Here is a 17,044-nt window from a genome sequence, read left to right as displayed (position 1 = left end):
CACATAATACTTCCTTCACACATTGCCATGTACTGAATTTGATCCATGCTTGATCCAGATGAAAGGTTGCTGGTAACTGTTGTTTCTCCACCAATCTTTGGCTCACAACATTGTTTTCGCTTCCGTAATCGAATGCAACTAAACATGGATGGCCTTCGGTTAAACACTTTGTATAACAAACTTCCTTTCCTATTCCAAATCTAGATAGCCAGGCTTTGAATACCAAATGATGTGAATCCACAGGGTTCGATTCGTTTGACTGATCTATCATTGTTGGAATGCTAACAAGCAAGAAATTTGAGAAATTATTTAAAACGAGAAAATGGAAACATAAAAGAAGATGGAACGGAAATTGATAGACATCACACTTCCAAGAATGGAAGATAAGCCTAAGAGTTGAAACACACAAGGGATAAAGGACCTTTGATTAAACTCATGGATTCTTGAATCACTGAAGAACTTTGGAGAATCACTCTCACTAAGATAGATGAGATAAAACTCGTTTATTTTCTGAATAAAACTCAACTTGCCTTCGTTGATGAAAATGGTTCAACTTATGTAGGAGCTTTAACCATCAGAGTTACAAAAGACACATAAATTTCAATATCATCCCGCTTAAAGCTATTAATTAATTATCCACTCAAGCTACTAACGATCCGCTACTTAATGGTTGATTGTATCTGAATTTAAGGCTACCAAAAGTCATCCACAAACTCTGACCAAAGGTCCTCTTGATCTTCCAAAGGTTGGTTCTTAAGTTGGCATATGGACCCTTATTTCAACTTGAAGAGAAAGCAAAACTAAAGCCCATTAATTGGTTAAACACAAACACAATTTGGTCAGCCGAATTTACAAATCATTGGGCCCTTATTTAAATAAAAGAAACTGCATCAACACGGCGCATTAGTCATCCTCCATTTGACCCATATGCAATTCACATCATACCCTCCTTCTTCGAGAAGATTTGTCCCGAATCTTAAGACACTAGTTTTAATGTATGTTTATTATGATCTTGTGAAGGACTTTTATTTTTTCACAAGTTGAAACTAATTCTCTTCTTCCAGCATCAAATTCAACTTGATATTTGTTACTTCCCAACGGTTGCAATCCGTCAATAACATTTTTTGGCAACAGTGCCCTACCTTGATATTGAACAATAAATAATTCCATGCATTGTGTTTGACGAATTTGCTTCTTATCGACGGACCAAATGCATAATAAAGCACTATGAACAAGCTTCCTTTCTAAACATGGAAGTTGGTGTGTTTCATTCACATGCTTATCCTTTCGTTCCTGTAAAATGACATCACAAACTGTAGAAGAAAAAACATTGACGAATAAACTTTCTCTAGTTCCATTTCTTTCTCTTTATTTTCCCTTCCTTCTGCAGTTTATATTACTTCTTTCTATTCTTTCTTTTTCTGTTTTCTCCTTCAGCCTACGTTGATCCTTACTGACTTGTCTCAGTGTCATAAATTTATACTTCTTTTGATGTCCCTCATGCCTCAAATAAAGGGAACGTTCATCAAGATGGAGTGTTTTAAAATGAAGCAATGCCCATCCCAGAAGAAGATGACAAGAGTCCATGGGAGCAATATCACATAATACTTCTTTCACACATTGCCATGTACTGAATTTGATCCATGCTTGATCCAGATGAAAGGTTGTTGGTAACTGGAGTTTCTCCACCAATCTTTGGCTCACAACATTGTTTTCGCTTCCGTAATCGAATGCAACTAAACATGGATGGCCTTCGGTTAAACACTTTGTATAATAAACTTCCTTTCCTATTCCAGGTCTAGATGGCCAGGCTGTGAATACCAAATGATGTGAATCCACAACGTTCGATTCGTTTGACTGATCCATCATTGTTGGAATGCTAACAAGCAAGAAATTTGAGAAATTATTTAAAACGAGAAAATGGAAACATAAAAGAAGATGGAACAGAAATTGATAGACATCACACTTCCAAGAATGGAAGATAAGCCTAAGAGTTGAAACACACAAAGGGATAAAGGACCTTTGATTAAACTCATGGATTCTTGAATCACTGAAGAACTTTGGAGAATCACTCTCACTAAGATAGATGAGATAAAACTCGTTTATTTTCTGAATAAAACTCAACTTGCCTTCGTTGATGAAAATGGTTCAACTTATGTAGGAGCTTTAACCATCAGAGTTACAAAAGACACATAAATTTCAATATCATCCCGCTTAAAGCTATTAATTAATTATCCACTCAAGCTACTAACGATCCGCTACTTAATGGTTGATTGTATCTGAATTTAAGGCTACCAAAAGTCATCCACAAACTCTGACCAAAGGTCCTCTTGATCTTCCAAAGGTTGGTTCTTAAGTTGGCATATGGACCCTTATTTCAACTTGAAGAGAAAGCAAAACTAAAGCCCATTAATTGGTTAAACACAAACACAATTTGGTCAGCCGAATTTACAAATCATTGGGCCCTTATTTAAATAAAAGAAACTGCATCAACACGGCGCATTAGTCATCCTCCATTTGACCCATATGCAATTCACATCACACCCTCCTTCTTCGAGAAGATTTGTCCCGAACCTTAAGACACTAGTTTTAATGTATGTTTATTATGATCTTGTGAAGGACTTTTATTTTTTCACAAGTTGAAACTAATTATCTTCTTCCAGCATCAAATTCAACTTGATATTTGTTACTTTCCAACAGTTGCAATCCGTCGATAACATTTTTGGCAACAGTGCCCTACCTTGATATTGAACAATAAATAATTCCATGCATTGTGTTTGACGAATTTGCTTCTTATCGACGGACCAAATGCATAATAAAGCACTATGAACAAGCTTCCTTTCTAAACATGGAAGTTGGTGTGTTTCATTCACATGCTTATCCTTTCGTTCCTGTAAAATGACATCACAAACTGTAGAAGAAAAAACATTGACGAATAAACTTTCTCTAGTTCCATTTCTTTCTCTTTATTTTCCCTTCCTTCTGCAGTTTATATTACTTCTTTCTATTCTTTCTTTTTCTGTTTTCTCCTTCAGCCTACGTTGATCCTTACTGACTTGTCTCAGTGTCATAAATTTATACTTCTTTTGATGTCCCTCATGCCTCAAATAAAGGGAACGTTCATTAAGATGAAGTGTTTTAAAACGAAGTCATGCCCATCCCAAAAGAAGATGACAAGAGTCCATGGGAGCAATATCACATAATACTTCCTTCACACATTGCCATGTACTGAATTTGATCCGTGCTTGATCCAGATAAAAGGTTGCCGGTAACTGTTGTTTCTCCACTAATCTTTGGCTCACAACATTGTTTTCGCTTCCGTAATCGAATGCAACTAAACATGGATGGCCTTCGGTTAAACACTTTGTATAACAAACTTCCTTTCCTATTCCAAATCTAGATAGCCAGGCTTTGAATACCAAATGATGTGAATCCACAACGTTCGATTCGTTTGACTGATCTATCATTGTTGGAATGCTAACAAGCAAGAAATTTGAGAAATTATTTAAAACGAGAAAATGGAAACATAAAAGAAGATGGAACGGAAATTGATAGACATCACACTTCCAAGAATGGAAGATAAGCCTAAGAGTTGAAACACACAAAGGGATAAAGGACCTTTGATTAAACTCATGGATTCTTAAACCATTGAAGAACTTTGGAGAATCAATCTCACTAAGATAGATCAGATAAAACTCGTTTATTTTCGGAATAAAACTCAACTTGCCTTCGTTGATGAAAATGGTTCAACTTATGTAGGAGCTTTAACCATCAGAGTTACAAAAGACACATAAATTTCAATATCATCCCGCTTAAAGCTATTAATTAATTATCCACTCAAGCTACTAACGATCCGCTACTTAATGGTTGATTGTATCTGAATTTAAGGCTACCAAAAGTCATCCACAAACTCTGACCAAAGGTCCTCTTGATCTTCCAAAGGTTGGTTCTTAAGTTGGCATATGGACCCTTATTTCAACTTGAAGAGAAAGCAAAACTAAAGCCCATTAATTGGTTAAACACAAACACAATTTGGTCAGCCGAATTTACAAATCATTGGGCCCTTATTTAAATAAAAGAAACTGCATCAACACGGCGCATTAGTCATCCTCCATTTGACCCATATGCAATTCACATCACACCCTCCTTCTTCGAGAAGATTTGTCCCGAATCTTAAGACACTAGTTTTAATGTATGTTTATTATGATCTTGTGAAGGACTTTTATTTTTCACAAGTTGAAACTAATTATCTTCTTCCAGCATCAAATTCAACTTGATATTTGTTACTTTCCAACAGTTGCAATCCGTCGATAACATTTTTTGGCAACAGTGCCCTACCTTGATATTGAACAATAAATAATTCCATGCATTGTGTTTGACGAATTTGCTTCTTATCGACGGACCAAATGCATAATAAAGCACTATGAACAAGCTTCCTTTCTAAACATGGAAGTTGGTGTGTTTCATTCACATGCTTATCCTTTCGTTCCTGTAAAATGACATCACAAACTGTAGAAGAAAAAACATTGACGAATAAACTTTCTCTAGTTCCATTTCTTTCTCTTTATTTTCCCTTCCTTCTGCAGTTTATATTACTTCTTTCTATTCTTTCTTTTTCTGTTTTCTCCTTCAGCCTACGTTGATCCTTACTGACTTGTCTCAGTGTCATAAATTTATACTTCTTTTGATGTCCCTCATGCCTCAAATAAAGGGAACGTTCATTAAGATGAAGTGTTTTAAAACGAAGTCATGCCCATCCCAAAAGAAGATGACAAGAGTCCATGGGAGCAATATCACATAATACTTCCTTCACACATTGCCATGTACTGAATTTGATCCGTGCTTGATCCAGATGAAAGGTTGCCGGTAACTGTTGTTTCTCCACTAATCTTTGGCTCACAACATTGTTTTCGCTTCCGTAATCGAATGCAACTAAACATGGATGGCCTTCGGTTAAACACTTTGTATAACAAACTTCCTTTCCTATTCCAAATCTAGATAGCCAGGCTTTGAATACCAAATGATGTGAATCCACAACGTTCGATTCGTTTGACTGATCTATCATTGTTGGAATGCTAACAAGCAAGAAATTTGAGAAATTATTTAAAACGAGAAAATGGAAACATAAAAGAAGATGGAACGGAAATTGATAGACATCACACTTCCAAGAATGGAAGATAAGCCTAAGAGTTGAAACACACAAAGGGATAAAGGACCTTTGATTAAACTCATGGATTCTTAAACCATTGAAGAACTTTGGAGAATCAATCTCACTAAGATAGATCAGATAAAACTCGTTTATTTTCGGAATAAAACTCAACTTGCCTTCGTTGATGAAAATGGTTCAACTTATGTAGGAGCTTTAACCATCAGAGTTACAAAAGACACATAAATTTCAATATCATCCCGCTTAAAGCTATTAATTAATTATCCACTCAAGCTACTAACGATCCGCTACTTAATGGTTGATTGTATCTGAATTTAAGGCTACCAAAAGTCATCCACAAACTCTGACCAAAGGTCCTCTTGATCTTCCAAAGGTTGGTTCTTAAGTTGGCATATGGACCCTTATTTCAACTTGAAGAGAAAGCAAAACTAAAGCCCATTAATTGGTTAAACACAAACACAATTTGGTCAGCCGAATTTACAAATCATTGGGCCCTTATTTAAATAAAAGAAACTGCATCAACACGGCGCATTAGTCATCCTCCATTTGACCCATATGCAATTCACATCATACCCTCCTTCTTCGAGAAGATTTGTCCCGAATCTTAAGACACTAGTTTTAATGTATGTTTATTATGATCTTGTGAAGGACTTTTATTTTTTCACAAGTTGAAACTAATTCTCTTCTTCCAGCATCAAATTCAACTTGATATTTGTTACTTTCCAACGGTTGCAATCCGTCGATAACATTTTTTGGCAACAGTGCCCTACCTTGATATTGAACAATAAATAATTCCATGCATTGTGTTTGACGAATTTGCTTCTTATCGACGAACCAAATGCATAATAAAGCACTATGAGCAAGCTTCCTTTCTAAACATGGAAGTTGGTGTGTTTCATTCACATGCTTATCCTTTCCTTCCTGTAAAATGACATCACAAACTGTAGAAGAAAAAACATTAACGAATAAACTTTCTCTAGTTCCATTTCTTTCTCTTTATTTTCCCTTCCTTCTGCAGTTTATATTACTTCTTTCTATTCTTTCTTTTTCTGTTTTCTCCTTCAGCCTACGTTGATCCTTACTGACTTGTCTCAGTGTCATAAATTTATACTTCTTTTGATGTCCCTCATGCCTCAAATAAAGGGAACGTTCATTAAGATGAAGTGTTTTAAAACGAAGTCATGCCCATCCCAAAAGAAGATGACAAGAGTCCATGGGAGCAATATCACATAATACTTCCTTCACACATTGCCATGTACTGAATTTGATCCATGCTTGATCCAGATGAAAGGTTGCTGGTAACTGTTGTTTCTCCACTAATCTTTGGCTCACAACATTGTTTTCGCTTCCGTAATCGAATGCAACTAAACATGGATGGCCTTCGGTTAAACACTTTGTATAACAAACTTCCTCTCCTATTCGAAATCTAGATAGCCAGGCTCTGAATACCAAATGATGTGAATCCACAACGTTCGATTCATTTGACTGATCCATCATTGTTGGAATGCTAACAAGCATGAAATTTGAGAAATTATTTAAAACGAGAAAATGGAAACATAAAAGAAGATGGAACGGAAATTGATAGACATCACACTTCCAAGAATGCAAGATAATCCTAAGAGTTGAAACACACAAAGGGATAAAGGACCTTTTATTAAACTCATGGATTCTTGAATCACTGAAGAACTTTGGAGAATCACTCTCACTAAGATAGATGAGATAAAACTCGTTTATTTTCTGAATAAAACTCAGCCTGCCTTCGTTGATGAAAGTGGTTCAACTTATATAGGAGCTTTAACCATCAGAATTACAAAAGACACATAAATTTCAATATCATCCCGCTTAAAGCTATTAATTAATGATCCACTCAAGCTAATAACTTTCCGCTACTTAATGGTTGATTGTAACTGAATTTAAGGCTACCAAAAGTCATCCACAAAATTTGAGCAAAGGTCCTCTTGATCGTCCAAAGTTTGGTTCCTAAGTTGGCATATGGACCCTTATTTCAACTTGAAGATAAAGCAAAACTAAAGCCCATTAATTGGTTAAACACAAACACAATTTGGTCAGCCCAATTTACAAAGCATTGGGCCCTTATTTAAATTAAAAAAATTGCATCCACACGGCGCATTAGTCATCCTCCATTTGACCCATAAGCAATTCACATCATACCCTCCTTCTTCGAGAAGATTTGTTCCGAATCTTAAGACACTAGTTTTAATGTAAGTTTATTATGATCTTGTGAAGGACTTTTATTTTTTCACAAGTTGAAACTAATTCTCTTCTTCAAGGATCAAATTCAACTTGATATTTGTTACTTTCCAACGTTTGCAATCCGTCGATAACATTTTTTGGCAACAGTACCCCACCTTGATATGTAACAATAAATAATTCCATGCATTGTGTTTGACGAATTTGCTTGTTATCGACGGACCAAATGCATAATAAAGCACTATGAACAAGCTTCCTCTCTTGCTTGTGCTTTGGGCCTTCCTTTTTGGCTTGGGAAGAGAAAGAAGGGTGATGTACATCTTGCTTTTGAAGAATTTTTTTGTAGGCAAGTAACAGCTTAGTGAAAGCTTGCTCCTTTTGTTTTTCTTCTTTATCTTTTCTTATTATATTTCTATCCTTATTAACTTCTTGAGGTGATAGAGGTAGTAAAGTTGTCTTTTTCCCATTTTTGAAGAAAATGTATTGGTTGGTATGGCCATCATTTAAAGTTTGTTTATCGAATTGCCATGGCCTACCTAGTAAGATATGTGTGACTTCCATGGGAACAACATCACATAGCACCTCATCTTTGTAGCTTCCTATAGAGAAGTTAATTAGGACTTGTTTATTGACATCTATATCTCCCTCTTTACTTATCCAAGCAAGCTTGTAAGGCTTAGCATGAGGAATGGTCTCTAAGCTAAGCTTTTCCACCAACCTTGTGCTAGCTACATTGGTACTACTTCCTCCATCAATAATTAGAGAGCAAACCATTTGTTAATTTTGCATCTAGATTGAAAAATGTTTTCTCTTTGAGTTGGCTCAAGCTCACTTTGATCTGGACCTATCATGCGCCTTAATAACATAGGGTCTTTCTCAAAAATTTTAGTTTTACTAGAGGAAGAAGATTCTTTTGAAAGAGAATGGGGAGATGAGTGTTCACTTTCAACATCATTACTCTTCTTTAAGATCATGGTCCTCTTGGTTGGGCAATTTAAAGCAATGTGATTATAACCCAAACATTTAAAACATTTAATGGAACTTGATCTTGAAGAAGTGGAATGGTGAATGTGATCACTTGGAGACTTACTTTTACTTAGTGGTTCTTGATGAGAGTTAGAAGGGAACTTATCATGTTTCTTTTTATCCTTTCCCTTCCATGAGTGACTACAGTAGTGGTTGGGTGAGTAACTCTTCTTTGCCCTTCTTTTTCTTTTCAATTGAATTTCAATCCCAAGGGCAAGTGTCAAAACATTTTCAATAGTGGAGTACTCATACAACTCTACTTGGTCTTTTATGTCTCTCCTAAGACCACTCACAAATCTTTTTATTTTCTCTTTGTTAGTTTCTTTTATTTCAACCCTACGCATTTGAGACTCTAATTCTTTAAAGTATTCACTTACACTCATAGGACCTTGGTGAACCCTTTGGAGCTTCATAATGAGTTCCTTCCTATAGGAGGGAGGAACAAATCTAGCGCGCATAAGAGTTTTAATGTCCATCCAAGAAGCCGCGGGTGGCCCTTGGTCATAATTCTTACAAACTTTATGCCACCAAGTATTGGCATACTCCAAAAATCCTAAAACTACTAGATCAACTTGTGTTTGATCCTTTACATAATTTTCATTGAAAATTTGATCAACTTTAGCTTCCCAATCAAGGAAGACTTTGGGATCACTTCCTCTATAGAACTTAGGAATCTTTGGAGTTTGCTTCTCTTGTGATGGGTTGCGCCTAGAATGCCCTTTTTTCCTAGCCTCTCTTTCTTGCTCTTTAGCTTCAAGCCTTTGAATGTGCTCTTTGATTCTTAGGTCACTTTGTTCCTCTTCTTTTCTCAATTGTTCAAAGGACTCCTTCCTAGACAACTCCAAATCCCGAAGTAATCTCATCAATGTATTGTTTTTGTTTGGAGTAGGTGCATTTGTTGAACTTGCCATGATTCCTACAACAAAACACTCAAAGCCAAGACAAAATAAATGAATTAGGGGTTAGACAACATGAAAACCGAGACCAATTCCAACCCAAATTGTAACCCAAGTGTTTAGATCACTCTCCCAAAGTAATAAGGCAAGGCTACACTCAAAGCTCCTCCAAAGGAGTGAAGCAAACACTTTTAAAAACTTGTTCAAAACCTTTCAAATGCATGACAAGTGATTCGGCCACAAAATCCCAAGAGTTTCAATAAAAGAAAACTACTAAGACAAAACAAAGAACACCTAGTGACAAGCAAGAAAAGCACAAAAACAAGGAAAGCTAAACTCTAAAGAAGAAAAGTTTGAGACAAAACTTTTAACAAGACTAAAACAAGAAAAAGCACATTTTAAAGACTCTATGGAAAATACTTAACAAACATCTTCAAGTCTTAAATCATGCATACACCAAGAAAGATCATAACCAAGTTAAAGCATGGAACTAATTAGCCAATATCACGCAATTCTCAATTATGAAAACCTAGTAGCATAACACCTAGTGAAAAACACACTTTTAGTTCACCAAGGAGCAACATTGCTCTCGGTTTTTAGGCAAATATTGGTGCAAAATTTTCTTCTTTCCACAACTAGTTTCATAAAATGGTGTGAAAGAGTTTTAGGTGGCTTGGACACTTAGTTCCTCAACTTTTAGGCCAAAATCAATTTCATGGAGCATACATCAAGCAAGACATAAAGTGAAAGCAAGATTCAAATACTTGGAAAAACAAGAATAAGAAAACTTCAAGCTAACATATGACATATGACTCAAGCAAAAGTTAGGCACATTTAAACACTCAAACATGTAGCTATCATGCATTTAAACTCATGGATTTGAGGCTCAAAGACTAAGCATCCAAAGACATGTTATCCAACCACATTTAGGAGCTGAAAGAGGTGCAAAAACCGTAGCCAAACTGCCACAACAAAACCTGAAAACGCTGATTCACGTATTCTTGGCAGATCTGACCTTTGCTCACTACTTTGATAATAACTTTCTCCACAGAACTCCAAATGCGTTGGTTCTTTTTTTTTCTGGAAACTAGACTCAAAGAGCTTTCTTTTGACACCAAAAACGTAATTTTTGGACCGCTGATCTGGTGCAGTTTAATGTTTTAAAATCGCCAATTTTTTCTGCCAGCACTATTTTTGTGTGTCATGGAAGTGAATTTGAACCATACCAAGATAGGTACAACAAAACAAGGTTAGCACATGAAAAACACCATATTCAAGATAACCTAGGCTCTAGATACCAAATGATGAAGGATTAACTTGTTTCCTTTCAAGATTATTGAATATGGTGTGAGTTGATTAAGAAAGTTAAGTGAAATCCCCACTGGACATTAAGATAGCAAGCTATCTAGATGTGAAGGTTCCTTTCACAAAGCTCAAGAGAAGAAGATGATGGATTGATTCAAAACAAAAAGGAAATGGAAATCACATAAACCATAGAAAACCCAAGAACAACTAAAGGAAGAAGAAAACATAAAATGGTAAAAATGTGAGAAGCACGCCACTACAAGGCTAGGTTAGAAGCCATGGCAACCTTGAAGATGAGTGGATGTGTGCCGCCACTTGCTATGCAAGATAAGGCTTAAAAATATTCACTCCCAAGGGAGGAAACTCTCACAAATGGTTGAGACACAAGAGTGTTTTTACTTCAACATGCTCAACCCTTTTACATGTCTAGGAGCACCCCTTATATAAAAGAGTTTAGGGGCCTCTAAGCAAATAAAAGATACCTAAGGATGTCTCTACAAAAATCTAACCTTGGCTTCTAGAAACTAGGTCAAATAAGGTTACAAAAATGAGAGGCAAAAGAGCCAACTATGGTGTGTGATAGGAATCTTAATGGGAAAAGGATCTAAAGGGTTTAGATTTGCTGGAAAAACAGAATTGAAATGGAATAGAATGGCACACACAACTGGACAAGGTCACGCTGCACCCCAATCTCAACATTCAGTTATCATCCAAAGGAATTACTATTCGTGGCTTTGGTTCGTTAAGGTTCCTTTAAGAATTATGTGCACGAGATCAATGAAGGTTCCATAACAGAAAAATAACAATGGCAACGAAATGATTTCAGAACGTATTGGATTAGGCCCTGGATGTAAACATGCTTGACGTGAAAAAGGTTCTATGGACATTAGGTTCTGTAAGATTGATTCAAGAATTCTGGACCAAGAGTAGCGTAATCAACATACAAGGGAAACAATGTAACACGAATTCAAACAAGAAAACTTACAAGACAATGAAGGATAGCATCACACCATCCACACGTATACCACACATAAGCTTCACACCTATGATGGCTGGATTTTGCCTTGATTCACACAAGGATCAATGAGCATCACACTCACCCAAATTCTTCACGAAAATGGAAAGAGAATTCATTCAATAATCATCCAAAAAAAAAAAAACTGAAGTTCACGTGTTCAGCCCTTGTTTTTGTCTAGGGTGCTGAATTTGCTACCAAGGTAACCACCCCACTATCAAAATAACCGCTCCACTACTCTAGAAGCACGGCCACATGGCTTTTTGGCTGAACAAGTCACTTAGTTCCCTTACATTTAATTGAAAATACACGGAAATTAACAAAAATAAACATTACATTAAATTAAAAACACCCTAAAATAACACAATAAAAATTCCTATGCTACTATGTGCCACACGAACTAACACATAAAAATTTCCATGCCACTATGTGCCACCAATATTGCTTTCACGCATTTTGGAGCTCAACTTCATCCTTAGCTTCATCCTTCCAAGTGATCAAGTAAACAAGCTTATGTGTAGGATCCTTGACCACATCTTCTAAGAGATTTAGAATTAGCCTTTGTAATGTTGCCTTGGTTTGCTTGGCCTTGGATCTCGTCATAGGACCTCCTATCCCTTGTAGAGAGTTCTCCTCTTCTTTGGTTAGCTTGGATCCAGGTTGGTGAGAGATGTCCTCATCATTCCCTCCCTCTTGAACCGGATGGGTCTCCAAATCCGAACCAGCTTTCTTCAAAGCCGAACCATCTTCACCTGCATCAAACAAAGATAAGTCAGCAACATTAAAAGTAGGAGACACATTATACTCACCTGGCATTTGGATCTTGTAAGCATTGTCATTGATCCTTTCCAAGACTTGGAATGGTCCATCTCCTCTAGGCAGCAACTTGGATTTCCTTTGTTCGGGAAATCTCTCTTTCCTCATGTGTACCCACACCCAATCTCCTGGTTGGAACACAACTCTCCTTCTACCTTTGTTGGCTTGCTTTGCGTAGCTCGCATTCTTCTTGGTGATTTGATCTTTAACTTTCTCATGAAGCTTCCGCACAAACTCTGCCTTTGCCTGTCCTTCAGTATGCTTAAACACAGAAATGTTAGGCACAGGTAATAAATCAAGTGGAGATAAAGGATTAAACCCATACACTACCTCAAAAGGAGAATGATTAGTGGAAGAATGGACAGCTCGGTTATAAGCAAACTCAATATGGGGTAGGCAAGCCTCCCAACGTTTCAGATTGTGCTTCAACACTGCTCTAAGCATAGCACCAAGTGTCCTATTAACCACCTCAGTTTGGCCATCTGTTTGGGGGTGACAAGTAGTAGAGAACAACAACTTAGTTCCTAATCTACCCCACAAACTTCTCCAAAAGTGGCTCAAGAACTTAGAGTCCCTATCACTCACAATACTCCTAGGCATACCATGTATCCTAATGATCTCTTTAAAGACAAGGTCAGCAACGTGACTAGCATCATTTACCTTTTTGCATGGAATAAAATGAGCCATCTTGGAAAACCTATCCACCACAACTAGTATGGAGTCTCGGCCAGTACTTGATCGAGGCAATCCAAGCACAAAATCCATGGACAAATCCACCCAAGGGTGTTCAGGAACAGGAAGAGGAGTGTATAAACCTTGGGGAAGAACTTTAGACTTAGCTTGTCTACACTCAATGCATGACTCACACAGTTTGGCTACATCCTTTTTCATGTTAACCCAATAGAAATGCTCATGCAAGATGTCATAAGTTCTAAGCACTCCAAAATGACCCATCAACCCCCCTCTATGTGCTTCCTTCACTAAGAGTTCTCTAATGGAAGATTGAGGAACACATAGCCTATTTGCTCTAAACAAGAACCCCTCAAATCTATAGTACTCATCCTTGGCCATCTTTTCACACTCCTTGTACCTTTGGCCGAACTCTTTATCCTCCTCATACAACCCCTTCAACACTTCCAAACCCAACAACTTGGTCTCAACCATAGATAGTAGCGCATGTCTCCTAGATAGGGCATCCGCAACCACATTTCCTTTCCCTTTCTTGTACTTAATGACATATGGAAATTGCTCTAAGAATTCAACCCATTTGGCATGTCTTGTATTAAGCTTACCTTGACCCTTGAGATACTTAAGAGACTCATGGTCACTATGGATAACGAATTCCTTGGGAAAAAGATAATGTTGCCAAGTTTTGAGGGCTCTCACTAAGGCATAGAGTTCCTTGTCATAAGTAGAGTAATTCAAGGCTGCTCCACTCAATTTTTCACTAAAGTATGCTATGGGATGGCCTTCTTGAAGTAGAACAGCTCCTATACCTATGCCAGAAGCGTCACACTCTATCTCAAAGGATTTGGAAAAATTGGGCAATGCTAGGATGGGTGCACTCACTAGTCTTTGCTTAAGAGTTTGGAAAGCTTTCTCTTGTTTTTCCCCCCACTTGAAGCTCACGTTTTTCTTCACTAACTCATTTAAGGGGGCTGCCAAGGTGCTGAAATCTCTCACAAATCTCCTATAGAAACTAGCCAGGCCATGAAAACTCCTAATATCACTCACGGATTTGGGTGTTGGCCACTCTTGTATGGCCTTCACTTTGGATTGATCAACTTCTACCCCTTTTGAACTCACCACAAAACCCAGAAATACCACATGGTCTTGACAAAACATGCATTTCTCAAGATTAGCATACAACTTTTCATGTCTCAAAGCAGATAACACAGAATGCAAATGTTGAGCATGCAAGTCCAAATCAGCACTATAGATCAGAATATCATCAAAATACACTACCACAAAATGCCCTATAAAATCTCGTAGAACATGATTCATCAACCTCATGAATGTGCTTGGTGCATTAGTTAATCCAAATGGCATAACCAGCCACTCATACAACCCAAATTTGGTTTTAAAAGCAGTTTTCCATTCATCTCCTTCTCTAATCCTAATTTGGTTGTATCCACTTTTCAAATCAATTTTTGAAAACACTTGTGCACCATGCAATTCATCAAGTAAATCATCAAGTCTAGGAATGGGATGCCTATACTTAATGGTAATGCTATTCACACTTCTACAGTCACTACACATGCGCCAAGAACCATCTTTCTTAGGCACCAAAATCACAGGAACAGCACATGGAGATATAGAATCTCTTACCCAACCTTTCTCTAAGAGAGCTTCCACTTGCCTTTGTATCTCCTTGGTCTCCTCGGGATTGCTCCTATACGCTGGCCTGTTTGGAATGGTGGCTCCAGGTATCAAATCCACTTGATGTTCTATTCCCCTCAATGGTGGTAATCCACTAGGCAAATCCGAGGGGAAAACATCCTTGAATTCCTGCAAAATAGAAGAAATAGAAGATGGCAAGGAAGTGGGAAATTCAGGGTTAGTATTCAAAACAGGTTTGCATACAAGCATATATAAGGGTTGCCGTGCTAACAACACCTTCCTCACTTCCCTCTCTTTTGCTATCTCTCTCACATTGGTGTTTCTCTCCTTGCCTCTCTTTTCCTCTCTCTTAGTGTTTGATCTTTTCTCGTCACTCACACTCTCTACCACGCTCTCACTCTCAACTTTCTTTTCTCTCATGATTTTCTCTCTCAACCTCACTTGATCATGACACACCTCTTGTGGGCTTAAAGGTTTAAGCACCACCTTCTTTCCTTGATGTGTAAAAGAGATCTTGTTGGAGAATCCATCATGGATGGTCTTGTGGTCATGCTGCCATGGTCTCCCCAACAATAGATGACACGCCTCCATAGGCACCACATCACATGAAATCACATCAGAATAAGTCCCAATGACTATGGGCACCTCCACTTGCTGTTTCACTTTAATTTCTCCTTCATCACTTAGCCATTGCAAACGGTAAGGTCTGGGATGAGGCTTGGTAGGAAGATTCAACTTGGATACTAGCCTTGTACTAGCCACATTAGCGCAACTCCCACTATCCACAATCACCATGCAAAGTTGCCCTTGGACAATACACCTAGTGTGGAAAATGTTGTCCCTTTGGCTTTCATCCATGGCTTCTATATGAGATCCTAATAGTCTCCTCACCATCAACAATCCCTTCTCGTTCATTTCTGGTCCAACATCCTCATCCTCCTCTCCTTCAGATTCTTCATTTGCATCTGACTCACTAGAATATCCTCCATCATCTCTAATCACCACAGTCCTCTTGGTAGGACATTCATATGCATAGTGCCCCTTGCCTTGGCATTTGAAGCATGTAATGTCTCTAGTTCTTTTTGGTACAGCTTCATTGCCCTTAGAAGGCTTAGGATCCGCTTCTTTGGTGGCCTTGGTACTCATGGCCGAACTGGTCTCTCCCTTGGCCGAATAGGGTGATGACTTATATCCCTCCCTCTTAGCCTTGTCCTTCCACCCATAAGTAGAAGACGACGCCATTCTCCTTGAAGCTCCCTTCCTTTTGAGTTGCTCTTCTACTTGGATGGCTTTATGGAGAAGATCCTCCATCTCCACAAACTCCTGCAACTCAACCACATCACGGATATCATTATTCAACCCATTAATGAACCTAGCCATTGTTACCTCAGGATCTTCCTCAAGCTTAGCTTGGATCATTAACATCTCCATCTCTTTGTGGTAATCCTCCACACTTCGGCTTCCTTGAGTAATTCTTTGAAGCTTAAACTTCATATCCCTTTGATAGGATGCAGGGACATATCTCCTCCTCATGAGCCTCCTCAATTCCTCCCATGTGTCTACTGGTGGATCTCCATCTCCTTGCCTCTCCCTTTGAAGCTTGTGCCACCAAATCAATGCATAGTGTGAGAATTCGGATGCTGCCAACCTCACCTTTTGTTCCTCCTCAAAGTTGCCGCAATCAAACACATTCTCCATCTTGAGCTCCCAATTAAAGTAAGCTTCGGGATCATTCTTTCCTGCAAAAGAGGGAATGTTTAGTTTAATTCCTTGGAGAGGATTGCCCCACTGCTCCCTATTCCTCCTTTCTTCATCATATCTCGCCACCCTTGTTTCTTGCCTCCTTACACCTCTTCTTGTTACTCCATCATTCTCCAACCTATCAATTCTCTCATGTATCTCATCATTGGCTTGTCGGAGTAATCTTTCAAGATGTTGAGTAAGAGCTTGCATTTGAATGGGACTAATGCCTGCCCCTCCTTCTTGGTTTGAATCTGCCATCTCACAAAATAATGCTTGTAGACAAGATAAAAGGTTAAGCCAAATAGAATCCAGCACCTAATCTACCTCACCAAATAATTTCCTCTCAAGTGTTTCTCTCAATTCGGCTTTTACTAATAATGTAAATTTCTCTCTAGCCTTTTACCACTCTTGATGCACTCAATCCTTGAGAGTCACAAGGTTACTTCAGCCACACAAAGATGATCTACCTAAATGCAGAATGCGCCTATAACAATTATAGTAATGATGCTATCACTAGAGGCCAAA

At 38.0% G+C, this 17,044-nt stretch overlaps 1 protein-coding gene across 1 annotated transcript; it reads right to left on the bottom strand.

Moving 5' to 3' along the window:
- Positions 1 to 12,067: 12,067 nt before the first annotated feature.
- On the bottom strand, positions 12,068 to 16,777 carry LOC114170226. Its single transcript, XM_028055715.1, has 5 exons — positions 15,164 to 16,777; positions 14,792 to 15,079; positions 13,143 to 14,713; positions 12,430 to 12,782; positions 12,068 to 12,372 (listed from the first exon to the last, which is right to left on the bottom strand). The coding sequence occupies exons 1-5, from the start codon at positions 16,775 to 16,777 to the stop codon at positions 12,068 to 12,070; spliced, it is 4,131 nt and encodes a 1,376-aa protein (XP_027911516.1).
- Between the last annotated feature and the right edge of the window lie 267 nt (positions 16,778 to 17,044).

This window comes from Vigna unguiculata, chromosome 11, assembly GCF_004118075.2.
Source record: "Vigna unguiculata cultivar IT97K-499-35 chromosome 11, ASM411807v1, whole genome shotgun sequence".
Taxonomy (NCBI): Eukaryota; Viridiplantae; Streptophyta; class Magnoliopsida; order Fabales; family Fabaceae; genus Vigna; species Vigna unguiculata.
This window is presented reverse-complemented; position numbering and strand designations above follow the sequence as displayed.